Source organism: Cynocephalus volans, chromosome 6, assembly GCF_027409185.1.
Source record: "Cynocephalus volans isolate mCynVol1 chromosome 6, mCynVol1.pri, whole genome shotgun sequence".
Classification (NCBI taxonomy): Eukaryota; Metazoa; Chordata; class Mammalia; order Dermoptera; family Cynocephalidae; genus Cynocephalus; species Cynocephalus volans.
The window spans coordinates 132396640-132421287 of NC_084465.1; the positions used below are offsets into that span (position 1 = coordinate 132396640).

General features: G+C 33.5%; 1 protein-coding gene across 3 annotated transcripts in view; it reads right to left on the reverse strand.

The window, feature by feature from the left end:
* The window catches only part of UPF2 (UPF2 regulator of nonsense mediated mRNA decay), a 98542-nt gene that overhangs the window by 17635 nt on the left and 56259 nt on the right, over nt 1-24648 (reverse strand). For 2 of the 3 annotated variants that reach the window (XM_063100384.1, XM_063100385.1), the window contains exons 10-18: nt 24430-24543; nt 21970-22086; nt 17269-17454; nt 15506-15709; nt 14483-14758; nt 11994-12177; nt 6626-6765; nt 2569-2673; nt 2161-2259 (exon numbers count right to left, since the gene is read on the reverse strand). In XM_063100384.1, coding sequence (XP_062956454.1) covers nt 2161-2259; nt 2569-2673; nt 6626-6765; nt 11994-12177; nt 14483-14758; nt 15506-15709; nt 17269-17454; nt 21970-22086; nt 24430-24543 — 1425 coding nt within the window. The remainder of the gene's footprint in view (nt 1-2160; nt 2260-2568; nt 2674-6625; nt 6766-11993; nt 12178-14482; nt 14759-15505; nt 15710-17268; nt 17455-21969; nt 22087-24429; nt 24544-24648) is intronic. The other variant, XM_063100386.1, reaches the window with a different exon arrangement.

The following is a 24648-nucleotide window of genomic DNA, read 5'->3' on the forward strand; positions in this document are numbered from 1 at the left end:
CTCTCAACAGGCAACAGTTATCGGACCATATCAAACTTCTATTCCTTTGACTTCATTGGCTTTTCTACATTATTTCTAAATGTTTGGGCTCCTCAGGGCTTGATCCTGAACTTGCTTCTCTTCTCTCTCCACACTTTACTCCTGGGTGAATCATTTATTTCTGTGGCTTTAAATATGCTCTATATATCACATTTATGTGTTCACTCCACACATCTCTTCTGATCGCCTGACATTTCCACTTTGATACCTCATGGGCTTCTCAAACTTAACATGGCCAAAGTGGAACTCTTGCTCACACCTCCCTTGTTTCCTGTCCCTGACACTAGCCAGCGGCCCAAGCTAGAAAACTGAGTATCATGCTTTCTACTCTCCCACTACACATCCAATCAAGCACCAAATAAATCTATTTCTTCTACCTCCTAAACAGCTTTCAAATCCAGACTTCTCTTTGTGTCCTGCCGCTATGCTGGACAGGTGGCCATCACCTCTCACCTGGATCACACAACAGCCTTATTCCCAGGCTCCTGGCTTCCCATCTTGCCCCCGTCTGAACCACCTCCGCACAGGGCCATGCCTCTCCAAAGGGATCTCATCACAACTCTCTTTCTCATGCTGCACCACCCTCCCACAAACTATGCTCTATTAGTACGGGCCTTCTTTTAGTGTTTCAAACACAAGTTCTTTTCTGCCTCAAGAGCTTCGGCACATTGTTCCTACATCCCTCTAATTTTTCACCTGGATGGCTCTATTTTACCTGTCCTGTTTAGAATTCACGATCTCAGACAAGCCTTCCCCAACATCCTATCAAAAGAAGGTCCTTTCCTTACTCTCTACCAAAGCATTCTGTTCTTAGCATTCATCACAATTTGAGATTATGTATTTGTTTAGTTGTTAAATATCTACCTTCTCTAAGAACAGAAACCAGGTCTGTTGCATTTACTACTTTATACTTTGGCTGATGATAACTTCTGGGCACACATTAGGTGCTCAATAAATACTGGCTAACAAATGAAGGCTAAGTAAATCGCTACCAACTCATATAAGATAGGAAAAGTTTCTTTAAGATGTAAACTGATTATTTTCTCTTCAAGAGGATTATAATAATTGTTTTAGTTGATGACTTGGGCTCCTACATGACATAAATATAAGGTTTATTTCATAAATTAAGAACTTTTTGGATATATGAAGAAACGTTAGTTTAATATATGAAGGAAGAAGCAGATCAGTCTAACATACCTATAATGCTAATTTGTGCTTTATCATACATATCTTTGGCTTTAGTAGCATCAAGGGAAGTAAAATCTAATATTTCTTCTCTAAAGGATTGCTCCATCAGAATATAAAGACTCTATAATATCTTCTTACCTTTAAAAAATACCCTCTCTTTTAATTCTATGTACTCTGTGGCTACTCCTCATTTCTCTACCCCTTCTAGTAAAACTCCTCAAGAGTTACCTACATTTACTATCTTCACCCCCTCCCTTCCCAGGCTCCACTGCACCTGCCCCAGTGGGGCTTGCGTCCCACAATTCCAACAAAACCACTCTCCTCAAGTAACTAAAGGGCTTAACAATAGCTACATACAGGGCTAAAGTAAACCATCTAGGGGATTTTACCTCTAACTATAGAAAAATATAATTACTCCAAATTACTGTGACATTCTAAAAACTACTAGATGGAGCTTTTTATCAAATCCAGTTTGCTAACATTATGGGCACATTAAATAATGAACATTTCTTTAACAATTAAATAGCCAATATTTCTCTATTTACATACAAGCTATTCAAATAATAAATCAAACATAAGAATTTACTAAACTGAATTTCCCCAAATGTTTATCTTCTGCAGTTTGGCTCCTAAACAAACTGCAAGAAAAGGGTCTTAGAAATAAAGAGATATGACTTAAGAGATTGGTACAATAAAATTGCTCTGCTCCAAGCTTTCCATTTACTACATCTTCTCCTACTCTACAGCTCAAAGAAATGTGCAAGTCAGGATGTAGGATGCAAGAAGTATTGGCAGCTGCAAGCTGTGTATATTAGGAAAAGCTGCTGCAGACGCAGATAGTTAGACAATACAAACTCTCATATTAACCATAATTTAATGTGCTGCTAGGTTTTATATTGAGAAGAATCTTTGGAGTAGAGCAAAATTTAATACCTGAAGATTTTCTAGCATCATTTTATCCAGAGCTTGAATGAAGTCCTCATCTTCTACACAAGGTACATGCTTAAGTCCACCTCCTTTAATCATTACCTCCTTATGAAAACAAAACAAAAACAACAAAATCAGACCAGAAATTTTAACTGTAATGTTTTGTATAGCAGAGCCTTTTTGTATTGATAACTTGTTCAACATAACTCAAGGAATAAGTGAGTAAAATATATAACATTATTAAATGTTAAAAGAATTTGTTAATGAAGAAAATGGTTAAGAAAACAAATTAAAAATGAATTTCCAAAGAGATATTTCACAATAATCAAAAGAAACAAAACTTCAGTGGATAAAATTCAAACACTATGAAAATGTTGCATAATTTCAAAAAGCAAAATTTTCAGCCATACGTACAGTATTCTCTTCATCAGTTTCATTCTCTTTATTGGAATCTGTAAGGTAATCTGTATTCTCTTCCTCTTCTTCCTCTCCCTCATCATCATCATTATCAGAACCCTCCTGAAATTGTTTAACATCAGTAGAAGATTAAAACACTTTGAAAAGGATTACTATATTTTACATGCCTTAAAAAGATTTTAAAACTTCTGTAAAATTGTTTATTATTCTTGAGTGTCAGCCTTTTATATGGTCTGTGTACAACAGGAGGGCAAAGTCAGCTTGGCAACATTTACTACATACCAGTAACTGAAAACCCATCTCACTACCTTCCACTGAACTAAGAATACAAAGATCCACTGTAGAAACTCTTCCCTGACTTCCACAAGGAACAAGTTTCCTGAAGATTTTGTGTTTTTCTCCTCTGAAACTAATTTCGAAAAGAGGAATTTCTCACAGTAGTTCTTTAATACTCATCTAATTCTGCAATGGGAAACCTGTTAGTTCAAGTTTAACATTGTTACCAGCTGAAAGCAATGACACAGCACTACATTTCATAAAGCACTACAGTTTGGAAGGTGCTCTCACATACTTCATTTTGTTTGCTCTACCTAACTCTGAGGATGAAAAGATAAACTTTATTGTCCCCATTTTTACACATGAAAAAACTCAGGCTCAGAAAAGTTAAGTGACTTTTCCAAGGATGCTCTGCTATAGAGCATAAGAGCTAAGCCCTGCCACTTCCCTAGCTGGTGACTTTCAAGCACTACTTCCTCCATCCTCCCCACCAGGCCACGCCTCCCCTTCTTTCATATCAGTCCAAATTCCTTTTCAAACAAAACAAAGGGTGGAACCCTGATAGATTTTCGAAAGGTGGCAAGTACACAGTGGAGCTCCATCTGTTTATCACTCCACCCCAACAACAATGTAATATGCCCCTCATGTGGTTCCATAAAACTTCTAAGAAAACACTACAAAAAACCCAGATGCTTCTCATTGTGTCAAGATGACTGAAAAACAATCCCTAAAACAAATGATTTAAATTTGTTACAATACTTTTAGTGTGTGTAGCAACTAATTCCAAAAACCCCCGTGTATTATTACTTACTAGAGATATTTGGAAATTTTTAGAATTCCTAAAATGTAAACATTTTGAAAAAGTACACAAATACATTAACTTTTTTTGATGTAATTCTATAATTCAAAATTAAGTTTGCAATAAGATGCTCTTAAATTTGTCCTTGAAAAAAAAATGAATCATTTCTTAATACTTAAAAGATACTTTCTATTCAAAAACTAAGCTAAACCAAGCTAAAATTTATTAACATCCCACCCTCCCTTTATTTTTTGTATTATTCAGGCAATATAAAATCTATTAGTTTTTCAAATTAAAAGGTTGAGCAAAAACTTCATTTGTCCTAATCCCACTGTACACTGTTGTAATAATGGGTGGAATTAGAAAGCAGTTGTCCACGGACCACAAAATCCCAGCTAGCTAGGAAAAGCAGGATGGAAAGCATAGCAGAAGGCAAACTGCTCAAGTTCAAATACTGGCTCTGTCCCAACTGCTCTGAGATCTTGGGCAAATTATTTAACCTATCTGTGCCTTAGTTTCTCAACTTCCTCAAGAGTGGTATCAGAAACAGTAATATAAATACAATGCTTAGGACAGTGACCATGAATAATAAATGCTCAGTAAATAACTATTATTGCTATTATAATAAAGAATCTTGTACTTTGTTGATAAATTACATAGATGCCGCAGAAAGTTATTTTAGCAGAAGAACACGTACTTAATCCTTAAACAGTTATCTTCAACTTACATAGCTGGTATCTAGGAGATAATATTCTGGTGGTTAGGTGCTAAGAATAACTTCAAAAGATCATACGGAGTTTTAAAAAATTGGAGACAGAGAAGTATCACTTTTTTTAAGAGTTGAACTGTAGCCATTTTCTTTTCAGTTTAAGTAAATAGCTGTAGACTATCCTCCGTTGCTCTTATTACTTTATAATCAATGCATCTTCCTTCTTTTATTAATTTCTTTTCCTGATGTTTGGAGAATAATCATGGGAAACAGTGGTCCTGGGGTGGGTGGAGAAGTAACCTATTCCAAACTCATTTCTCTTAGAGTAAACACCTTTTACTACTCCCAGAAACATGGATCCTCCAGTTAAACATTTTGTTTGCATTTCTACTTAGCAAACACACATACATCATGTATAATATTCATTCTCCAACTAGAAAAGTAATGGTTTAAAATGATTATAAATTATAAAGTTTGAAAAGGAGGAAATGCATTTAGAGGGGAAAATATGATACATCACAACTCTTCGAATGAGAAATTTATAAGAAAATGAGTCCTTTTTAATGTCACATTTACCAAGGATGTTGAATTTAGTAGATCCTATTTATCTAATTAGTGCAGTAGCAAAATCCAAAGACAACCACAAGATTAGTCTGAAAATATAAAAGGGAAATACTTTCTCATTTCCCTTTGTTGTTATAAAATACTTAATAAGCCAGTTTAAATTGTATTACTGAATGTTCCTATGACCTCATTTTGAAAACAAAGCAATATAATTCCATCTATTATTCTGAAACTAAATATAGAACATTCCAGTTCTAAAGTTGTTATTAATTTCTTTATATCTACTTTAAGGGAGTTCTACAGTTAAAAAGAGAGAATGGTAGCCACATGAGGGGCCTTCAGAAAGTTCAAGAAAAGCTTCATTTATCTTTTAATTCTACTTTTCCATGAATTTTTTGAAGTACCCTGTACATCATTGTCTATACTGCCTTTTCACAATCATTCACCTTTAACTAACAGCAAATTTGTTATACCAAATATTCAGTAACAGTTATAGATCTTGATAGCTAAAGAAAACACAGCCTTACGGATTTTTAATTCTAACTGTAGAAAAATTTAATTATCTTAAATTACTGGGTCCTTTTTTCTTTAATTCTAAATGGAGCTTTTAAAAACTGCAATTTATGTATCTATCTTATGAATGCTATAAACAACATTTCTTTAAATAGCAAACAACCCACATTCTCTAAATATCTGCATTCTATTTACTCAAATAAATCAAAACTTTAAAACTTAAAATTCTATTTCCCCAAAACTCTTAAATATTGATTAAAAATGTAAACTTTTTTCAATATTTAAAATCATACTTCTAAATTATCACACTTTCCTAAATGCTTTAAGCACCCAAGGAACACATAAAAAATCATATACATCAAACTGCCATATTCATACAAAAACAAGTGAAAAAGTGCTAATTTCATGGTTTAAATTTTATTTTCATTAATATTCTGTTCCTCTTCTTATTCACCCTTCTTTCTTTGAACTTAATTTTTTAACTTTATAATGTAAACATATACAAATGTAGAGAGACGAGTATAATGAATCCCTACTTACCCATCACACAACTGAACAATAAACTCATGGTCAGTTTCTTCTATGCCCCTTAACCCATTCCCCAGATTATGCAGCAAAACTCAGACATCCTGTTAATTTGATTCAACTCAAGAGGGTTTAGAAGAAAAAACAAAAGAATTAAAACTATTAGGTTGAACCACATGAAAAGGACATTTTGGTAGGTCAAAATGGTAGAAGAACAATTTCATATAGTTTGACCTAACAGAGTCATGAAAACAAAAAGGACGTGCAAATTATGGTACACAAAGAATTTCAGATTTCATGTACCATTAGATCTGGGAAAAATAAAGGAAAGTTCATTAATATCTAGCCAGTAATTTTGTTTTGAAGACTGTAAAACTCGCAGGCTAAAAAGTCCATATCAAACAATGAGATTAAGATACACAGAAGATCCAACAACATTTTTTCTTTGGATTTCTTATTAAATAAAAATGCTATGATCAGTATTTCCTTTCTTTCTTTAAAAAACTTTAATTAATCAAGGGGTTTTATAACAAATATTCTACTGGTTACATTTACTATAATAAAACTAATGAGGAGATCTTATTTTATGTATTAAAAAAAATCTTGGCTCATGTAATCAAAATACTCTTACACAAATGTACCTATTTGCTATAAATAAAAGTCATCACCTCTTCTTCTGGTTCATTTACTTCACTTTCATTTCCAGATTGCTCTTCAGTTTCAGCTCCCCCCTCTTCTTCTTCTTCGTCCTCTTCAATATTTTCTCCTTCTGTCATAGACTCTTTCGAATCTTTGTCATTTACTAGGCCTTGAAATGAGGAGAAAATGAAAAAGTACATAAAAAAGATAAAGACTAGTTTTTTATATTATACCACTTCATTTAAATGTATTAAGTGAGATAATTCAACAGGCATTTTCTCAGAACAATGGTAAAAGAAGAACAGAACTGAAAACTATTGTGAGAAATATTTTAAAAAACTAAATGTGTAGACCTACATTTCAACAAAGGAGCACTGATACATGTCCTAACCATTACCAAAAACAGAAAAAAAAAAATATGTGTGTGTATTGTTTTTTCCTTATCTTAGAGCTTCAAATACTTGGATTATCCAGTTTATCTCAGTCTTAGGTGAACAGGTAAAAAGTAGCAGCACATAAAGGTGCAGTCTCAGTCATAAATAAGATACAGCTTTTGCCACACCCTCTACCAAAAAAGAATCTCTGAAAACTCAAAGATATCATGTCACTTTAACGAAGAAATCACATTTGGCTATCAGTATGAACGTCTGCAAATTAAGAGAGGAGAAAGGAGGCAAAAAGACAGCTTTGTCACCATACAGCTTAGTTTTTTCTCTTCAGTGGCAACATCCTCCTCCATAGGGAACTGCCTGGCCTGCACCTGCTTCCACCTCCCCTGTCCATCCCACATTTCACTGCCTAGTCAAGTCTTCCTATTATCATTTGAATTCTAATGTACTCTCTCTGCTTTCAAGATGCACATAACATGGCCTCATCTGATACCACTATTTCCCATTACTCTTTCCTAAGCCTTTTCCATCAGCTGGGTCAGACTCTTGCTGCCTTGAGATCTTGCTCATCCAATACCCTTTTCAGTAGAGAATACCCTTCAACGTGTACTTTCAAATTCCATCCATTCTTCAAGTTCAGTTTAAGTTTTACTTCCTGCATAAACTATCAAGTACTTCAATCTATTACTTTTTCTCCTGCTTGCTCCTAAAGCACCTGGAGAATTTATTATAGCACTTTACGTTTGATGATATACCATGTTATATTTTTTTCAAGTGATTTCATCAGATGATAAGATCCTTGAGGATAAAGAACTTGCTTTATACTCAAAACTTAACAGAGGCCATGTATTGAAAAATACACAGTAGGTGTTTAGTAAATATTTACTCACAGGATCTTAGAGGACTAGAGCAGGAAGAAACTTTAGTGATGATGTGATCGAACCCTCTCATTTTATGGATACTGAAATCCAGAGCTTCTATAACCAGGCCAACCAGTAAGATTAAAAATTTACTTCAGTGTCTGAAGTCTAAGCAACTATATGGATGTACAAAAATATGGATGTACAGAGTGATTATATATAGTAGGTACATTCCAGTTTGAAAAAAAAAATTAAAAGGAAAATAATACTGAGGAAAAAAAGTTGGTGCTCAGATTGAGATTCCGTCAACTTAAATATTTTCTACTTATCACTTACTAGTTTTTCATAGATACAAATAATCAATTTTATATATTATTTATTTCTATGGACTTCAAAAAGTAAAATACTGGACTGTTAATTATCAAAGGCAAAAAATGTAAAGTCAGGACTGTGTAAACCAAACCATCCTCAGTAAAAATATCACAGTGGTAATAAACTCACGTTGCATAAGACATCATTATACCTTTGTTATATCCACTTAAAATATGCCTCATGGGGAGAACAATAATATTTAAGTAGCTTTGATAATCCTACTTCTAATTTGTAAGGAAAATACATACTATTTCTAACACATTTTCATTTGTAATGTGAGTTAGTTTCAAAAACAATTTATAAGTATTACATTTTGCATTTGCTAAGCTGTATAATAATTATCCGGTTGCTGACCCCTAGGAAACTGTCAATGTAAAATAAACAATCTAGATAAAAATGAATATATAAAGGACATACAGATAACAAAATGCAAAATCCAGATCCAGACAGAAACATTTTAAATATTAAAATGTTACAAGTGTACTTGAAGACCAAAATAAAATAGTATTATCTGAATCTGAGCTGCTTGGTGCCTCAGTTTTCCTGCTTGTAACAGAGATGGTAATAATTATAACACCTCTTTTCAGATTTTTTAAATTTATATTTCTCTGCTTGCTAGAGTTGTTGAACATTTTCCCCACATACTTAAAGTCAGAAAGAGCACAGTCTTTGAATTGTCTTGAACAGTTAACCTGATGTTTTAATTTGGGTTTTATTTAACTCATTTGTCAAATATAAATAACATCACCTCTATCATTTTGGCAAACAAACAGTACTCAGTTAAAACACCAATTCTTCCCTGCCCTCCCTTACGTAATTATGTCAGCTCGTTTATCTATTGAGGTGTTCTATTATTATCAATTTGCCTGTGTTCTTTAAATAAGTGAGAATAACCTGGCATGGAAACTATTTTCCTTTTTAGTTATTTCTCATTGTATAAAAGTTGTAAACACATAAATATGTCTATTTTTGTGTGCTCTCTTCTATCATTTTAAAATTTGGAAATATTAAGGCCTCTCCAAATATTTGATAAATAAGCAGATCTATTTTTAACCTTTTAAAAATAAGTATTTAACTCTTTAATCCAATTTTACTGATATATTTTAATTTTCTATTTTAATTCTCTCCCAAATGCTCTGTCGTCCTTATCCTATTTTTTAAGAATCCTAGTTCATCATATACTAAATTGTTTTATATTAAATTAAAACTACTTCTAGGCCTTTTATAATATTCTTTTGATTTTATTTCTAATTTACGAAATATACCCTTTTGCTTTCAAGTGTAATTTATATGAATTTTATCTTTTTTCATTTCTATTTCTCTCATTTCTGTTCTTTATAATATTATTTAGAACTGCCTATTACCATTTTGGTTTAGTTCTTTTTTTTTTTTTTTTAAAGATGACCGGTAAGGGGATCTTAACCCTTGACTTGGTGTTGTCAGCACCACGCTCAGCCAGTGAGCGAACCGGCCATCCATATATGGGATCTGAACCCGGGGCCTTGGTGTTATCAGCACCGCACTCTCCCGAGTGAGCCACGGGCCGGCCCTTGGTTTAGTTCTTAAAGAAAGTCTCAGCTAGTAATCCTATCTATCCTGAGAAAACTAGAGGTACAATAAAAAATAACACAAGAACATTATTTATAGTGGTGCAAAACTAGAAACAACCTAAGAGTCCAACAGCAGGATTAAATAAATGGTGGCACATTCCTACAAAGGAAAACAGCCAATTAAAAAACAAACAAATTTTTAAAGATTATTTAATGTCAGGAACAAAATTCATAATATATTAAGTAGATCCAATCTAGTTATAAAACTGCAAACACACATGAAAAAATTTTAAAAGAATGGAAGAATATATATAAAAATATTAACATATTATCCTTGTTATGGAATATCGGTGATATTTGTTTTCTTGGTATTTTTCAAAATTACTGCCATGAACATTTGTTATTTAACATTAAAAATAATTTTTAAAATATAAGGGAATGTTTTTAGTGTTTCCCATTAACTATTAGGTAGCAGTGGGTTACTATAAAACTAAAATGAGACGTTAAATTTGCAGGTGCTTGATGCTGCGCTGGCAGCGCGGCGACGCTCCCGCCGCGGGTTCGGATCCTATATAGGACTGACCGGTGCACTCCCTGGCTGAGTGCCGGTCACGAAAAAACGACAAAAAAAAAAAAAAAGAAAAAAAAAAAATTTGCAGGTGCTTGAAAACAAACAAAAAAATACCAAACGCAAAATACTATATTATCTTATGGTTTATCAACAGGAAAATGATTTAATACAGTTCTTCTGCATGTATCTTCTTCCTAATGTTTAAACTCTAAAACCAGGAGGAAAATGGAGAATACTTAGGAATACACTAATTGTGGCTGCTGTATTTCATTCATAAATGGTGACCTATTTTTCCTTCTCCATATTCTAAACAAAGACAGACTCCTCAAAATAAGCTTGAGGTCCTTAATTTAACCCTTTGATCTACAAGTACAAAGAACAACTGTTCCCTTTACCATTACCAAACTGGTATCACACTAATCTTTACTCATGCCCACTACAGAGAGAGCACAACATTCATGAATACACCATTCATGAAACAAGGCTAAGACTTAATTTCAAAGCATACAAAGTAAGTGAAATAAATAAGTTGATAAATACTCTGATTGAACTGATCATTTATTCAATTAGAAATCTGAAAAAGAAAAAAAGGGGGAGGTAATAGGACTAAGTTTAAAGAACAAGAAGAATCACATACGCCTTTATGGGCTGAGTAGCAGGAAAAGCTAATACTTGCACAATCAGTAGTACCACCCTTAAAAATAATGCTCAAATAACAGCAATCATATTCTCCAAAAGAAGATTCACCTTTTGAGAAAGCAATCCTATTAATATGCTGGACATAATATGAAAAAAAAGTTTTAGAGTAAAAAAAAAATCAGAAATGCCTTCCCTATGAAAAGCAGTTCTTCAAATATGCAATGTAGAAAATTAATACAATTAATATTACTGGTGAAGGTAAAGTTTCCCTAATGATAGACATGAATGCACCAAGTGCTAATGGGAAATAAAATACTAGCTTAATAGTCTGAAAACACGTGTCACTTTGAAATGACTACAATGAAACATGCTAAGAACTATTAGCAAGCAACCAGATTGGTGTGGCTATAACTTGTACCAGTTATTTCTATTTACAAGGCTAGTAGGTTCCGTCAGTCCCCAGTGGGAGATGTTGGATAGCTATCTCTTCTCCCAGAACAATCTCAGAAGGATACTGTGAAAGTATACAGATAATCCTCTTGTAGCACTTTTTTGCTCATCCTTAGAAATAAAGGAAACTCTGCCAGTGAATAAGGTCTGGAATTCTGTAGGATAGTTCTAAACTTCTAACATGTATTCCCATCTACAGTTTCTACCCTGCATTTTCTTAGGAAATGCCTGGTAAAAATATACACTATATAAATAAGGGATGCTTTAATCAAACATAGATTTTATATTAGCAACCAAAAATTCTGAAATTAAGAGAGGCTGAAAGGATTGTTTTTTTCTACCACTGTCAATTGCTTCAAGTCCTGCATTACTGTTTACCAATTTGAGATTACTTAATGAAAACACATTACTGTACTCCACACAGGTCTTACCTAACAGTGTTATGCAACACTCAACACCCAAAATACAAAGTATACAAATGTAAACTTTGATAACATTATAAAGCAAATTCTAGAAACAATCTGCCAAATATCACCTTCATTTTCTCCCCGTAATTAATTGCTTACCTAATTTTATTAAGAATTCTTGTTCCAAGTCATGTACCTGCCTGATGGATTCTTCCAGAGAATTACAGAGTTTGATCTTTGGTCTCAGCAGTTCTAGTGTATCACTGATCATGTAATCTATATCAATAGGAAATGGATGGTCTTTTGTCCAAACCTCCAAACTTTTCTTCCACCAAACATAACGCTGATAATAAATGAAAAATAAATTTAGCTATAAGAAATCAATAACGAAAATATTTTAAAACAGTAAACTATACTGTGATGTTCCCTAGTTATACTAACAGGCTAAAAGGTTGTACAAGACACCTACCATTTTTATTAGTGGTCAAGAGCAATGATCCTATTCCAATTATTTCCCTCTGTCTGTACAGTTTTTGAGCCATTTGGTGACTTTATTCTAAATATCTTTTTATTGTAACTGTCAGTTGTTTTTTTTAAAGGCAAGAAAAATTATAAATAAAATACCAAATAAATTTTCAGGTGTTATTAAACAAGGTGGAAATACCACACCCACATCCCAAACAGGGTTCACATATTTAATTTTACAAAACCAACCAGATTCAAAGCCACACAGTTTTGATAAATTTTCACTATTTTCTCTATGCTACCTAAGAGTGAAGAGTTCAATTAAACTATCTGAAGATATGTTTTTTGAAATACTTAAAAATCATTAATCATCAACAAGCATTTATTGATCATGTACTGTGTATATGTCACTGAGCAGGTATTTATTTCCCTCTCAATTCCTAGTTTGGTTCCTTCATTCTATTTTGTACTTGTTCTAACCCCTGAATTTACATTAACTGGAAGCACAAGCCAGGAACTTACTAGAATGTGAACAGGTATTCCTTTGGGTGCTTTACTCTTCCTCTCCAGTTTGTTATATAGATTCTTGCCACTCAAAGTTTGGACCTCATCTGGGAGCTTATTAGAAACGTACACTTGTAGACTCCCACCCTAGACCAACTGAAGCAGAATCTGCATCTTAACATTATCCCCAGGTGATGTGTATGCACCTTAAAGTTTAGGAGCACTGTTCCAAGTGATCCTTTCTACCTGGCTTTCCACTACTTAACCATACACTCTACATTCTAGAAGAGAAAATGACCTCATCTCCCAGGTCCCACTCATTTCTAATCCCCATTCCTGAGGTATATCTCTGCTACACATTTCCATCTGTTAATCAATTTAGAAAATATTTTTGTCTCTTTCTGCTCTTGATGTTACTGAGTGGCTCTTTTCTCTCAGTCTGGGATGTCAGAGTGAATCTAAATAAGGATTCTCTTCAGAAAGAGATTCTACTTTGGATACTGTTACAGCAGCCATTTCACAGCAAAACTCTGGTTTTAATACAGAAAGTCTCCAACTTAAGATAGTCCTTAACAACAAAGAAGAATACGACCCTCATATCTGCAAACTCCTTTCCCCATTTTTTGCTCAGCAATTCAGAAAATAAGGAAGTAAAAAGTTGTCCTTTCTTACAAAGGTAGAGTGGTAGGAAAAAGTTAAACTGCAATTCCTCAAGCGTATTTATCCCCACTTAGCACCAGTCACCATGTGAATGTATTTTTGATACCTTAACTTGCAATACTAAATTTATTTTCCTCATCAGTGAGCAAACGAAAATACTAACAATTGTGACTGTATCAAATTGAATGGGACTGTTGGTACTTTATTCAGTAACATCTGAAGCGATTGATAGTATACTTATAACATTGTATTTTATGGGAACTAGTGATTGGGCTCCAACCAACCAAGCTACAAGTTAATTACTGAAATACCAAATTTTATAGAAGTTGTAGGATTGTTTCTGTTTTTGTATCTAAATTTAGTTTATACTGTACTTGCTCTAAATCACAAGTTTATATAGTTAACCAAAATTAAGATATGGAAAGTACAACCTAAGAGTTTATTAACGAACGTACAAATATTTCTTCCTATGTTTCAAATTAACATATTTTCCCAAGAGTGATATTTTTTTTTGGTTTTTGTTTTTGGTGGCTGGTCAGTACTGGGATCCGAACCCATGACCTTAATGTTGTAACACCATACTCTAACCAACTGAACTAAACGGCAGCCTCCAGAGTGATAAGTTTTTTCTCTCAAAAAAATATCAGATCTTTTAGAAACAATTTTGGATGTAAACCAGAAAATACACTATCAAATGTATAAAAATGTATTAATTAAATTACTGTATTAAATATCACAGTCCATAAATTACTGCACCAAATTCATAAACTATACCAAAATAATTCCCAAAATTAATGATCAATCATTATCAATTGTAAAAGCTGCAAGCAATTAGAATATTTTATATTAGAATCCCTCATATATTTTTAAATCTCTAAGACCATCTTTATATGAAGAATATAATCTAATTATGAACATATATATGGTATATGAATACTATAGCATTTCTTTTCTAATATTTTTGCAACACATGTAATGAATTACGTAATGCCAAACTGCATATTTCAGCTTTTATATACCTGAAAATATACAAGGAAGCAATCAAGTTTTCGTTTACTGGAACCTCTGTCAAAGTACTGGCCACAGGTATCCAAAATAGTGCATACTAGTCTAATTCTGAAAAGATGCTCAGGAGGGTCCAATGAACTTGGAGAACCATCAGAGTTAACACCAAATGAAGTAAAAGAATAAAGAGTTCTGAAAATAACAGCCGATTCCACCATTCGGTAATTATAAAGTTCTCCTAAGAACTTGGCACTGCTGATACGCCTCTGATTAAATTTAGGCTGATTAACCTAAAGAACAAAGCAAAAACAAAACAGATTTTCATTAAAATGTAGAAATGTATTTGAAAACAGGTAAATTCCCCTCTGTAATCTGACAATATTGATTACTGAAAGAACACCGAACAGAGAAACAAGGGATGGTTTCTTTCCTCCTTTTCTGATAAGGTGGTCACTTCTGAGTGTCCCTTTTCTCTCTAGGAAATGGCTATCTTCGAAAGTTTTAAAAAAAGAACATGTTAGATATTAAATTTAGTATTAAGTTATCATTAAATGAATTGTTTCTAAAACAGTTAAAATGCAAGTCTCCCTATCAGCTTGCCATAGCTGATTTTCTCTGCTATTTGTGAATTAAGGAAACAATAAGCCTGGGTTTTATAGTAAGAATGAAGTGCTTACAGAAAATTCTCATAAAATGGTTATGAACTTTTTCTAATTAATAAATTTATAGACTCTTATAACATGAGTCTCAATACTAACCTAAAAATAAAAAAATTTAATATAGTATTCCAAAATAAGCTTAACAGGGCTTAAGAAAAAGAGGCAAAGAATACTCCAGTATTAGCCTGAGAGAAGACTAGGAAATCTGATATACCACGGCTTATTAACAAATCACTAACCGCAAAGAAGTAGTAGTAAATGGCACCATATGGGAAAAAGACAGTTTCTCTAATTACAATTTTTCAATAATAGAATGTAAAGGTTGTTTAAATTCTCCACAAACTCCAATTTGGTGACATGAAAGAAAGTGCTTGTTACCTCCATTCCTAATCGAATATCTTCTAAAACGCCATCTACAACATGGATCCCAACATCTTCCTGGTAGAGTACCAGTCCTGCTAAGAGGTTGGCTACACAATGAATACTATTATACTTCACATTCCAGATGTTTATCATACAGCAAATAACATAGTCTTTCACTTCTTGGTCCTGCCAGGGCAACTTTCTCATCTGTCTCAAAACCTAAATGAGGAGAATTTTGTTTAAATCATTAAGATGAGAACAAGGTAGTCTGACCAAGTAACATAGATGTTTTACTACGATTGTACAGTCATAGAACTTTTGAGATGAAAAATACTTTAGAGATCCTCTATCAAACTCTTCACTTCAGAGATAGGAAAAATGAGATTTTGTAATAATGCCAAAATTTATTCTCATTTTTCCTAAATCTTTTCATAATGCCCCCAAATTCCCTAGAGTCTCCAGGTCTTCAATCAAACTAAAAGAATACAGTCATCTACATAGTTCACTGAAAGAAATATCCAACGTTTGCCAAAAATAATATGCCTTCTTTTGTGCATCATTTGATGTAAATAATCTCAAACACTTTTTAAAAAATCATCAATTTCCAACAAATAAATAATCCCAAGGTCAATTAGTTAAAAAATCACTTAAAATGGAGGAGGACACTACATCAAGGCAGGTGCTGCACAACAACCTCAGTTTCCTCATGTGTAAAACGGGGGAAAATAAAACTACTTACACTTCATAGTTTATTGTAAGGATTACACAAGATAAAATAAGTGAAGTACACAGGAAAATGCCTGGCACATTATAAATGTCCCATAAAGTTAGCTATTACTATTTCAAAACCTCTGCTGGTAACAAGATAATCAGCAGAGTTCTACCTATAATCAAATTCTTTCTGCTTTTATTCTGGAAGAAAATGGAAGGTATTGTTAGATGCAAAGTATCCTTTTCATCTCTACTCTCTCTATCCACAATCCATCTTTCAAGCACTAAACGTGTTCTCATACCAGCTTCATGGGAAATGTCAACGTTTTCTCCATCACATAGCATTCTATACTTTTCAAACTTTTAGCCAATTTTAAAATTGTTTTAAACAACAATTGCCTCTGACTCGAGAAGTTGATTTCAAGTTTCAAAGCTGCACTATCAATCCTTATCACCTTCTATCCTAAAAAGAAAAAAGTTCTACCTGTATTATGTGTCAACTTGTAGAGTTAACCAAGAAATGTTTTGTTCAACATCGTACTTAAAAGTGAAGTTTCTAACAAGATAACTACAATAATCAAAATGATAGGTCAGTAGTTCTTAACCTTTTCTGGAAACTGATTCCTGTTGAGAATCTGAAGAAAGCTACAGACCCTCTCTCCAGAAAAATACAGATAGCCACAAACATTCAAAATTATGCAATTTCAGAGAGGCCATGGGCCTCTTAAACACCACTGAAGGTTAGGATCCCCTGCACTGATGCAAAATATTTAAGGGCAAATTCATTATAGAATACCAAAGATAAAATAATAGTTTCAAATACATATATATATAGCATCAAACCTAAATTTAGAAGATTTACTATTTTAATTAGAATAAGAAGTTATCATAAAAGGAAATGTCCCAAATATTATGTATCATAATATGAATCCCTTCTTAGGATGACTTGTACAGAATCAATCATAATGAAACTTGATGTCTACCCCTACACCCCTCCTAGACTTCATGTAAGTTTAGCACTACAACAAATCTCAAGTTGACTATTATATGATTTTATTAAGATGTACCTTCTCGGTGGTAACCTTAGAAAGATCCTTGTACAAAAGTTTCCGGACATATTCCTGGAGAGGGGGACGTTTCTTTTTCACTGTTTTTTCCGCTGGCGGAGGGTTGCAGTAGTAATACGCATTCTCCACCATTGTAACGTATCTTGCATCAAGATGCATTGCTTGTTTCTTTCTCATCATTTGCTCCTAAAACAAAAAGTCCAAATTAATCAAAACGCTTTCATTCTCCATACTGGCCAGCCACAAACAAACAAACAAAAAAACCACTTTCATTCTAAGATTTCTTTACTCCTAACTAAACTTCTATTCTCAGTGATAAAATTTCAAGATAAAGGGTTAGAAAATGAAAAAAACAATCACTAGGTATTTCTAAGAGTGTGTAAGCACACTAATTATTATGTCACTAATCATTTTTAGAACACAGTCCATGAGTGCTTGGCCTTAGGCCTTATCCAGTAAAATACTCAGAAAGCTTTGCAACAAATGTAACTTTGTTTATAACTCTGCCAAATGACATGAACTCTCAAGGAAAGTAAGGTTCAAATATATGAATGACCAAAATTAAGGACTAAAAAAATAAAGGGGTGACTCTGGCTCCAGCTACTCAATGTACAGCAACTGGGAATAAATTTGTTTTCAGACCTCATGCCATCCAATGTTGTACCAGAAAAATCTGACATGTCTCTTAGCTCAGTTGGTTATGGTGTGGTGTTATAATACTTCGGTCAAGGGTTCAGATCCCTGTACCATCCAGCCACCAAAAAAATAAAAATAAAAAAATAAATCTGACATGTCTCTATAGCCAAGAAAACTAAAAGCCCCCAAGGTCTCATGACTTGTCTAGGGTTGCTCAGCATTAACTCAGAGGAGGTGACCAAAAAACACAGATCTATTCAATCATTGTCTACTTCAGGATTTCTCAACCTCAGCACTATTGACATTTTAGATGGATAACTTTTTGTTGTGGGGAACTAATCTTGTACATTGTGGGATGTCTTGCAGCCACCTCTACCCAGTAGATACTGTGTAAGAACCACTGCTAAAGATCTTCAAATAGTGCTCCTAATTCTTAAAACAGCATCATACCAAGCATTAAGATTACTGAATTTGGTCATTCAAGAAACATTTTACTTGGCACTTACTATGTGCTGGGCCCTATGCCAGGTGCTGGAAACTCAACAGTGAACAAGACAGACATGATTCCTACCTTCAGGAAGTTTAATAGTCTTGTATATAAGGACAGAGAATGAACAAGTCAACAAATTAGCTATTAATCTTTTCAATAATTGTGATCAGTGATATAAAGGAAAAAAAAAAAACACAAGATACTAAGATGGAGAATAACAGGGAACCTACTTTAATTAGAGGTGGGTTAGGGAAGGCCTCTCTGAGAAAGTGACATTTAAGCTAGGATGTGAAGGATGACAAAAGACTGAAGAACCACTGGAAGAGCATTCATGGCAGAGGGAACAGCAAGAACAGAAGCCCTGAGGAGAAAGAGAGTGTGATATGGTACAGGAACTAGAAGGCCAGTATGGTTCCAACATGGAGCAGCATAAGACTGAAGAAACAGGGAGAGGGCTAGGTAACACAGAACACTGCCCACCATAGGGTTCTAAATATGTAGCAGGAAACTACTGACCAGCTTCAAGCAGGTGTTGTGGACTGGGGTGGTGGGTAGTGGTAGATTTCAAGTTTTGAGAAGATTGCTGTGTACGTAAGCCCAAGAAGGGGTGGCTGTATTTTTTTTTTTTCCACTGTTGTATACCTAGCACCTAAAACAGTACCTGGCAGGCATGCAATTAATAACATCAATAAATAAAATTTTAATAATACATTCAATCTTTTCCATGGACTGCTTTTCCATACACATAAAACCATCATGTAGTGGGAGAAAATTTAAATATATACGGTGGTATGTACAGCAAGTTTAATAATTGTTTCTCCTGTCTCCTAGTACTTCTAAAGTATATTGATTGTAGCCAAGCTCGTATCCTGACATCTCTGTATCATAATTTGTGAATGTTTACTAAATGCTGAATCTGCCAAACAGACAAGAAAACAGTTCCATGTTTAATAGGGCTAGAGATAAGCCATACCCCATAAATTCTTTGGACAAAATGTAATGCATCATTTAACTTACCATTTCTACATATACAACACAGTTTTTAATGTAGATTAGTTTCAACCTGTTAGTTAGACTGCTTTAGAACCATTTTCCCCAACACACACACACTTGCACACAGCCCAAACTAATTTTAACATTAGCCAGGAATATTTTTTAATGCAAACCAGTTAAAACGATATATGTGTTTTCAAATAAATATAAATCATTTTAGATTACCCCATAAGCATTGACGTGCTTCAGACCAAACTCACCATCTGTTCCCTCCACTATATTCCCTTATCTCTGTGACTGACAACATCACCCACTTAGATACCCACGCTGGAATCTTGGGTCTTATCTCAGGGCACTTTCTTCTTCCTCACCCTTTATATCTCATCAGATCTACTTCCTAAAAATTTTCACACAACTAGTTATTATTCTCTATCCTCCATCCCTACCTTAATCCATTTCTTCACTGGCGATCTCCATAGGTTTTTAAAACAGCCTTTTGGTTGTTCTCCCAATGTCTGGTCTCAGCTACCTCACAGTATCTCCTCCATACTAACCTTCCTAAATACAAAAGTGTGATCATATCTACCCTAACTGCTTAAAATCCTTCAATAGCTATTCACTGCCATCAGGAAAAAACCTCAAACTCCTTAGCATAGCATTCAGGGCTCTTCATAACCTAGTTTGTGCCTACCTCTCCAGTCTCATCTGCAGTTGCTTTATTCAGTTGGCTTCTCTTCTCTGCCTTTAACACTCTGCTTAGGTCTCTAAAATAAACATCACTTTTCTCTGGAAACCTTTCCTGACATACGAAGACTAGATTAGGTTCCTCTATTACCTACACCTTGTGTTACCCATGTTATTATACTGCACTTACCACAATGTATTTCAATTATCTATTTACTAGTCTGTCTGCCTTATTAGACTATAAACTACATGAGGGAGGGACTATCTCTTTCACTTTCATATCCCAAAGGTCTGCCATAGAGTTTTCACTCAATAAATACTATGAAGCCTTTAGGGAAGCTCTTTCCTGACTCATTCAGTCTGGCTTATGGACCCGTCAATGAGCCCACAATATCCACTGCAGACCTCTATTAAAGCACTTACACCACCATACTGAAATTATGTGGTTTAGCTCTCGCTCACTGAATGTGGACCATTTTGAGCATAGCAATTAATATTTCATTTCTTTGTACCATCCCTCCTACCCAGCTGTAACATCCCTGCAGAACAGAGTTTAGTGCTTAATACAGAGAAAGAACCCTGAAACTGTTAAATGATAAATAAACAAGGGTCCTGTCCAGGAATCAAGAGAGTCAATGATAAAAGGTGGGTACTTTTCCTATAAGAGGGCAAAATATCCACTGAACCAAGAAAACTGATCAGGTAGGAAGAAATCTGGTTTTCAGCAAGTTGTGTTCATCCATGAATCCACAATGATTCATAAATGATTTCCCTAGCAAAAAATAAGTACAGAGGATTCAGTGCTGAGCATTAAAAAAATTTTTTTCATTAAAAAAAAGTTAGGCTCTCCTGGCATCTATACTACACTTTTATATGCAGTATCTCATTTACCCTTACTAGCCTAAGCCAAACAGGAAAAAGAGTTGTTTTCTTGTTACAATAAAAATTTGAAATTAGAAGGTCGTTTTTTTTGGCAGCTGGCCAGTACAGGGATCCAAATCCTTGACCTTGGTGTTACAATAGAAAGACTGTTATTATATGATCAGTGTGATATAAGCCTAGAGAGAATTTGGAAATCAATTCTATTTGATGGCTTTCATATTAATATTTTTGAAAACAGATCATAGAAATAAATTCACATGTTTCTTCATTTTAAATGCTATCAGCAGAATGTATTCAGGCTCACAACAAGATTCTAAAAAATACAACCTGTCTAGAGAAAATGACACAATCAAGACTTTTGTAATAGCAACACTGATACAATGACAGTCTATGCGCAGAAATTCCTAAGCCAGATCACTCTTTAACACTAACACCCCGTCCTCCACCACACATACATTCTCTCTCTCTACCCTGAAAGGTTGCAAGCAAATGCTTAGATATTATCAATAAGCATAATAACATAGCTGCTTTATAAACTTGATGGTCATTTCAACATCTGAATCAGCTTAAAAAATAACTTCTCTCCCAAGTTAAATGTTCAGCTTACATTTTTATGGTGTTTTAATTTTAAAATGTAATTTTATATTTTTAAGTTTATATTTTATGTGCTCTATGTCATATTAATAATGGCTTGAGATGTACCCAAAACATCCATAAAGATGGCTCTAACATAACAGTATTAAGAGTATCTGCTCATTTGCATCATTTGTCAAAAGTTTTATGGTTGAACTTCATTTCCCTTTATAATAAATATTGTCAACTCACTGGCAGCCAAGTGAGAAAAATTCCTACAGCTCTCCAGGGATGGCAGCTCCTATGTACGGGATGCTCCAGTTTGGACAGAAATGTCTGTTTTCATATGGCAGAGCAAGATAACCAGCACTTATCAATATGTTTAACCCCTGAAGTTAAAAATATTTATCCTCTTGCTCTTACCAGTATCCTTAAGCCCTTACCAAAAGTACACTGGTCCTCAGGTGAGATTCCGGAGATCTGAAAAGAAACCGTCCACATGTCTCCAGGAGGGTACATGCCATTTCAATATGGTGATGAGAAAAGTCTGACAGAAGCATCTGTAATAGTAAGAATGATGAAAAACTACAAAGACAACCCTTCAATCCTAGTAAAGAAAATATTATACATCTGAGTAATAACTTTAAAAATGTCAGTATAAAAAACAAAAATGAGTCTACTGTAGTTTTAATAAGCACTGAAGCTGATCATCTTTTGTCTTCTGCCATAAAATTTTTTACTGAAAAACTTCAACATATTTAATATCTTTCCTTTCAGAACAATATATGGAAACTAATGTCAAAAGCCCTCTCTACATTCATGATGTTATGTATTTAAACACATGCCATATATCCAGCTGACATTTTCTCAATGGCTTTTTGTTTTGTTTTGGTCTATATGTTTACTTTTAAAAATTCTTTCTAAAGGTTTCTACTACAGTTGCAAGAAAAAGTCCTCATGCTTTCTGTCTGTCTGATTGTGGCAGTCAAGATTGAATAGAGGAACACAAGGGGAAAAAAGAAAAAAAAATCCTTTCTATAGAAGTATCATTTGCTCATTGTATGAAATTTATAAACATAACACATTACCCTAACATTTTAGTATTTATCCTCCCAATCTTTCTCTCTCTCTCTTTTTTTTTTTTTTTTTGGCAGCTGGCCAGTACAGGGATCGAACCCTGGACCGTGGTGTTATCAGCACCATGTTCTAACCAACTAAGCGAACCAGCCAGCCCCTAATATTTTTCTATGTACATTTTCTAAACCAAAACAGACTTTGACTTAGATATTTTCTAAACTAAAACAGACTGAGACTTATTATATCGTTTAATAACTTGGTTTTTTGCTTAACATGAGTTTTTTGTGTGTGTCCTTTTGTTTACCCTTCTATGGCATGATTCACAAGGTATGTAGTATTGTATAATATGAACTAGATTAAAACGATTGGTTCTTATTTATTACACATCCAAACTGTCTCCCATTTCTTGCTATTATAAAGAAGGCATGACAAACATCCTTGCGGATAAATATGTTCACACATTTATAATTATTTCCTTAAAATAAATTCCTAGAAATGGAATTTGTGTCAAAAAATGTATATCCTTCCTATATATTTTTAAGAATTAGTACAAATAAATATACTAATAAGTTCAAATAGTTTATGGCATGATTCCTTTCAATTATAGCATTCATAAAATTTTCACAATTCCTCTTACAATACTGTCTGGAGTTTCCCTAAATGTATTTTGTAGTATTACCTGTTTCCTGAGATGCTCAAAAAAGGTTTAGGAAACTTAATCCCTTGAATATTTAAGATGACTATTAGTATTTTACACACTCTGAGAAATCATGCAGTAAATAAACTTGTTTAATTTTGTTTAACTCAAGGTGTTCCAAATATATTTGAATCCATGAGGCCCATTTTCTGTGGTATACAAGTACTTATTAATACCCCAAGGAAATCAAGTTGGTAAAAAATGTGTTATAGAAAAAACAACCTTAGTAAAGGAATGATCAATTTCAAATGTAGAAGAATTATGCCACCTAATCTGCACCAGCTTTACCACATATAATTAATTACTGTTACTAATTGGTTTCTAGGTTAATTCCACTGTAAACAGAAAACATAATCTGAATAATTCCAAACTTCTTAAATTTGCTGAGATTTTCTTTATGGTTGATTTTGGTAAATGACCCATGTGCATTTGAAGAGATCATGACTTCTGTTGCTATTGAGTATACTGTCAATTAGATCAAGGCTGGTAATTGTGTTCAAATTCTGTAAATACTTACTGATTTTGTTTTTCTGTTCTTTCAGCTATTAACAGTTATTTTCACATCTCTAACTATGATTGTGGATTTTTTTAATTTCTCTGTTACTTGCCAATTTTTGCTTTATATATTTTGAAGCTAAGTTATTAGATGCATACTGATTCCAGGAAGGTAATACTTTCCTATTAAAATGACCTCTTCAGCATTATTAACCATCCTTCTTTATTTCTAATAATGCTTCATGCCTTAAAGATTACTTTGTCTAATAACAGTATAGAGAAACCAGCTTTCTTTCAATTAGTATTTGCACAATATATTTCCCCTATCTTTTTACTTTAACCTTTCTTGTCTTTATTTCTCTTATTGATAGCACATAGTTAATTTTAATCAAGCCTTATACTCTTAAGGTTTTTACTTGATGTATTTTGTCCTTTTATGTTTCACATAATTACTGATAGGTGCATTTTTATCCACATCTTAGTATTTTCTACTTTGCTTATCTGTTTAATGTTCCTTTTTACTCCTTTCTTGTCTTCCTTTGGATTAATCAAATATTTAATTATTTCATTTTATCCACCACTTATAACTAAAACTTTACATTTTTCTATTAAAAATAAATAATTCAGCACTAACCTTTAAACAATGAAGTGTATCATTTTTTGTGAACATCTTAAACTTAGTTAGTTCTCCAATAAAACGAACAGTTTTGTTCTTTGTTTCAATATTTATCTGGTCCTTTTTTCGTACCTACAAATTAAGAGAAAAAAGGCATTGCTCAGTAGTCAACATTTTGAATCTCTGTGATAAAAAATGTTATTTTAATACATTTGAATTCACTCCAAATATTTTAAA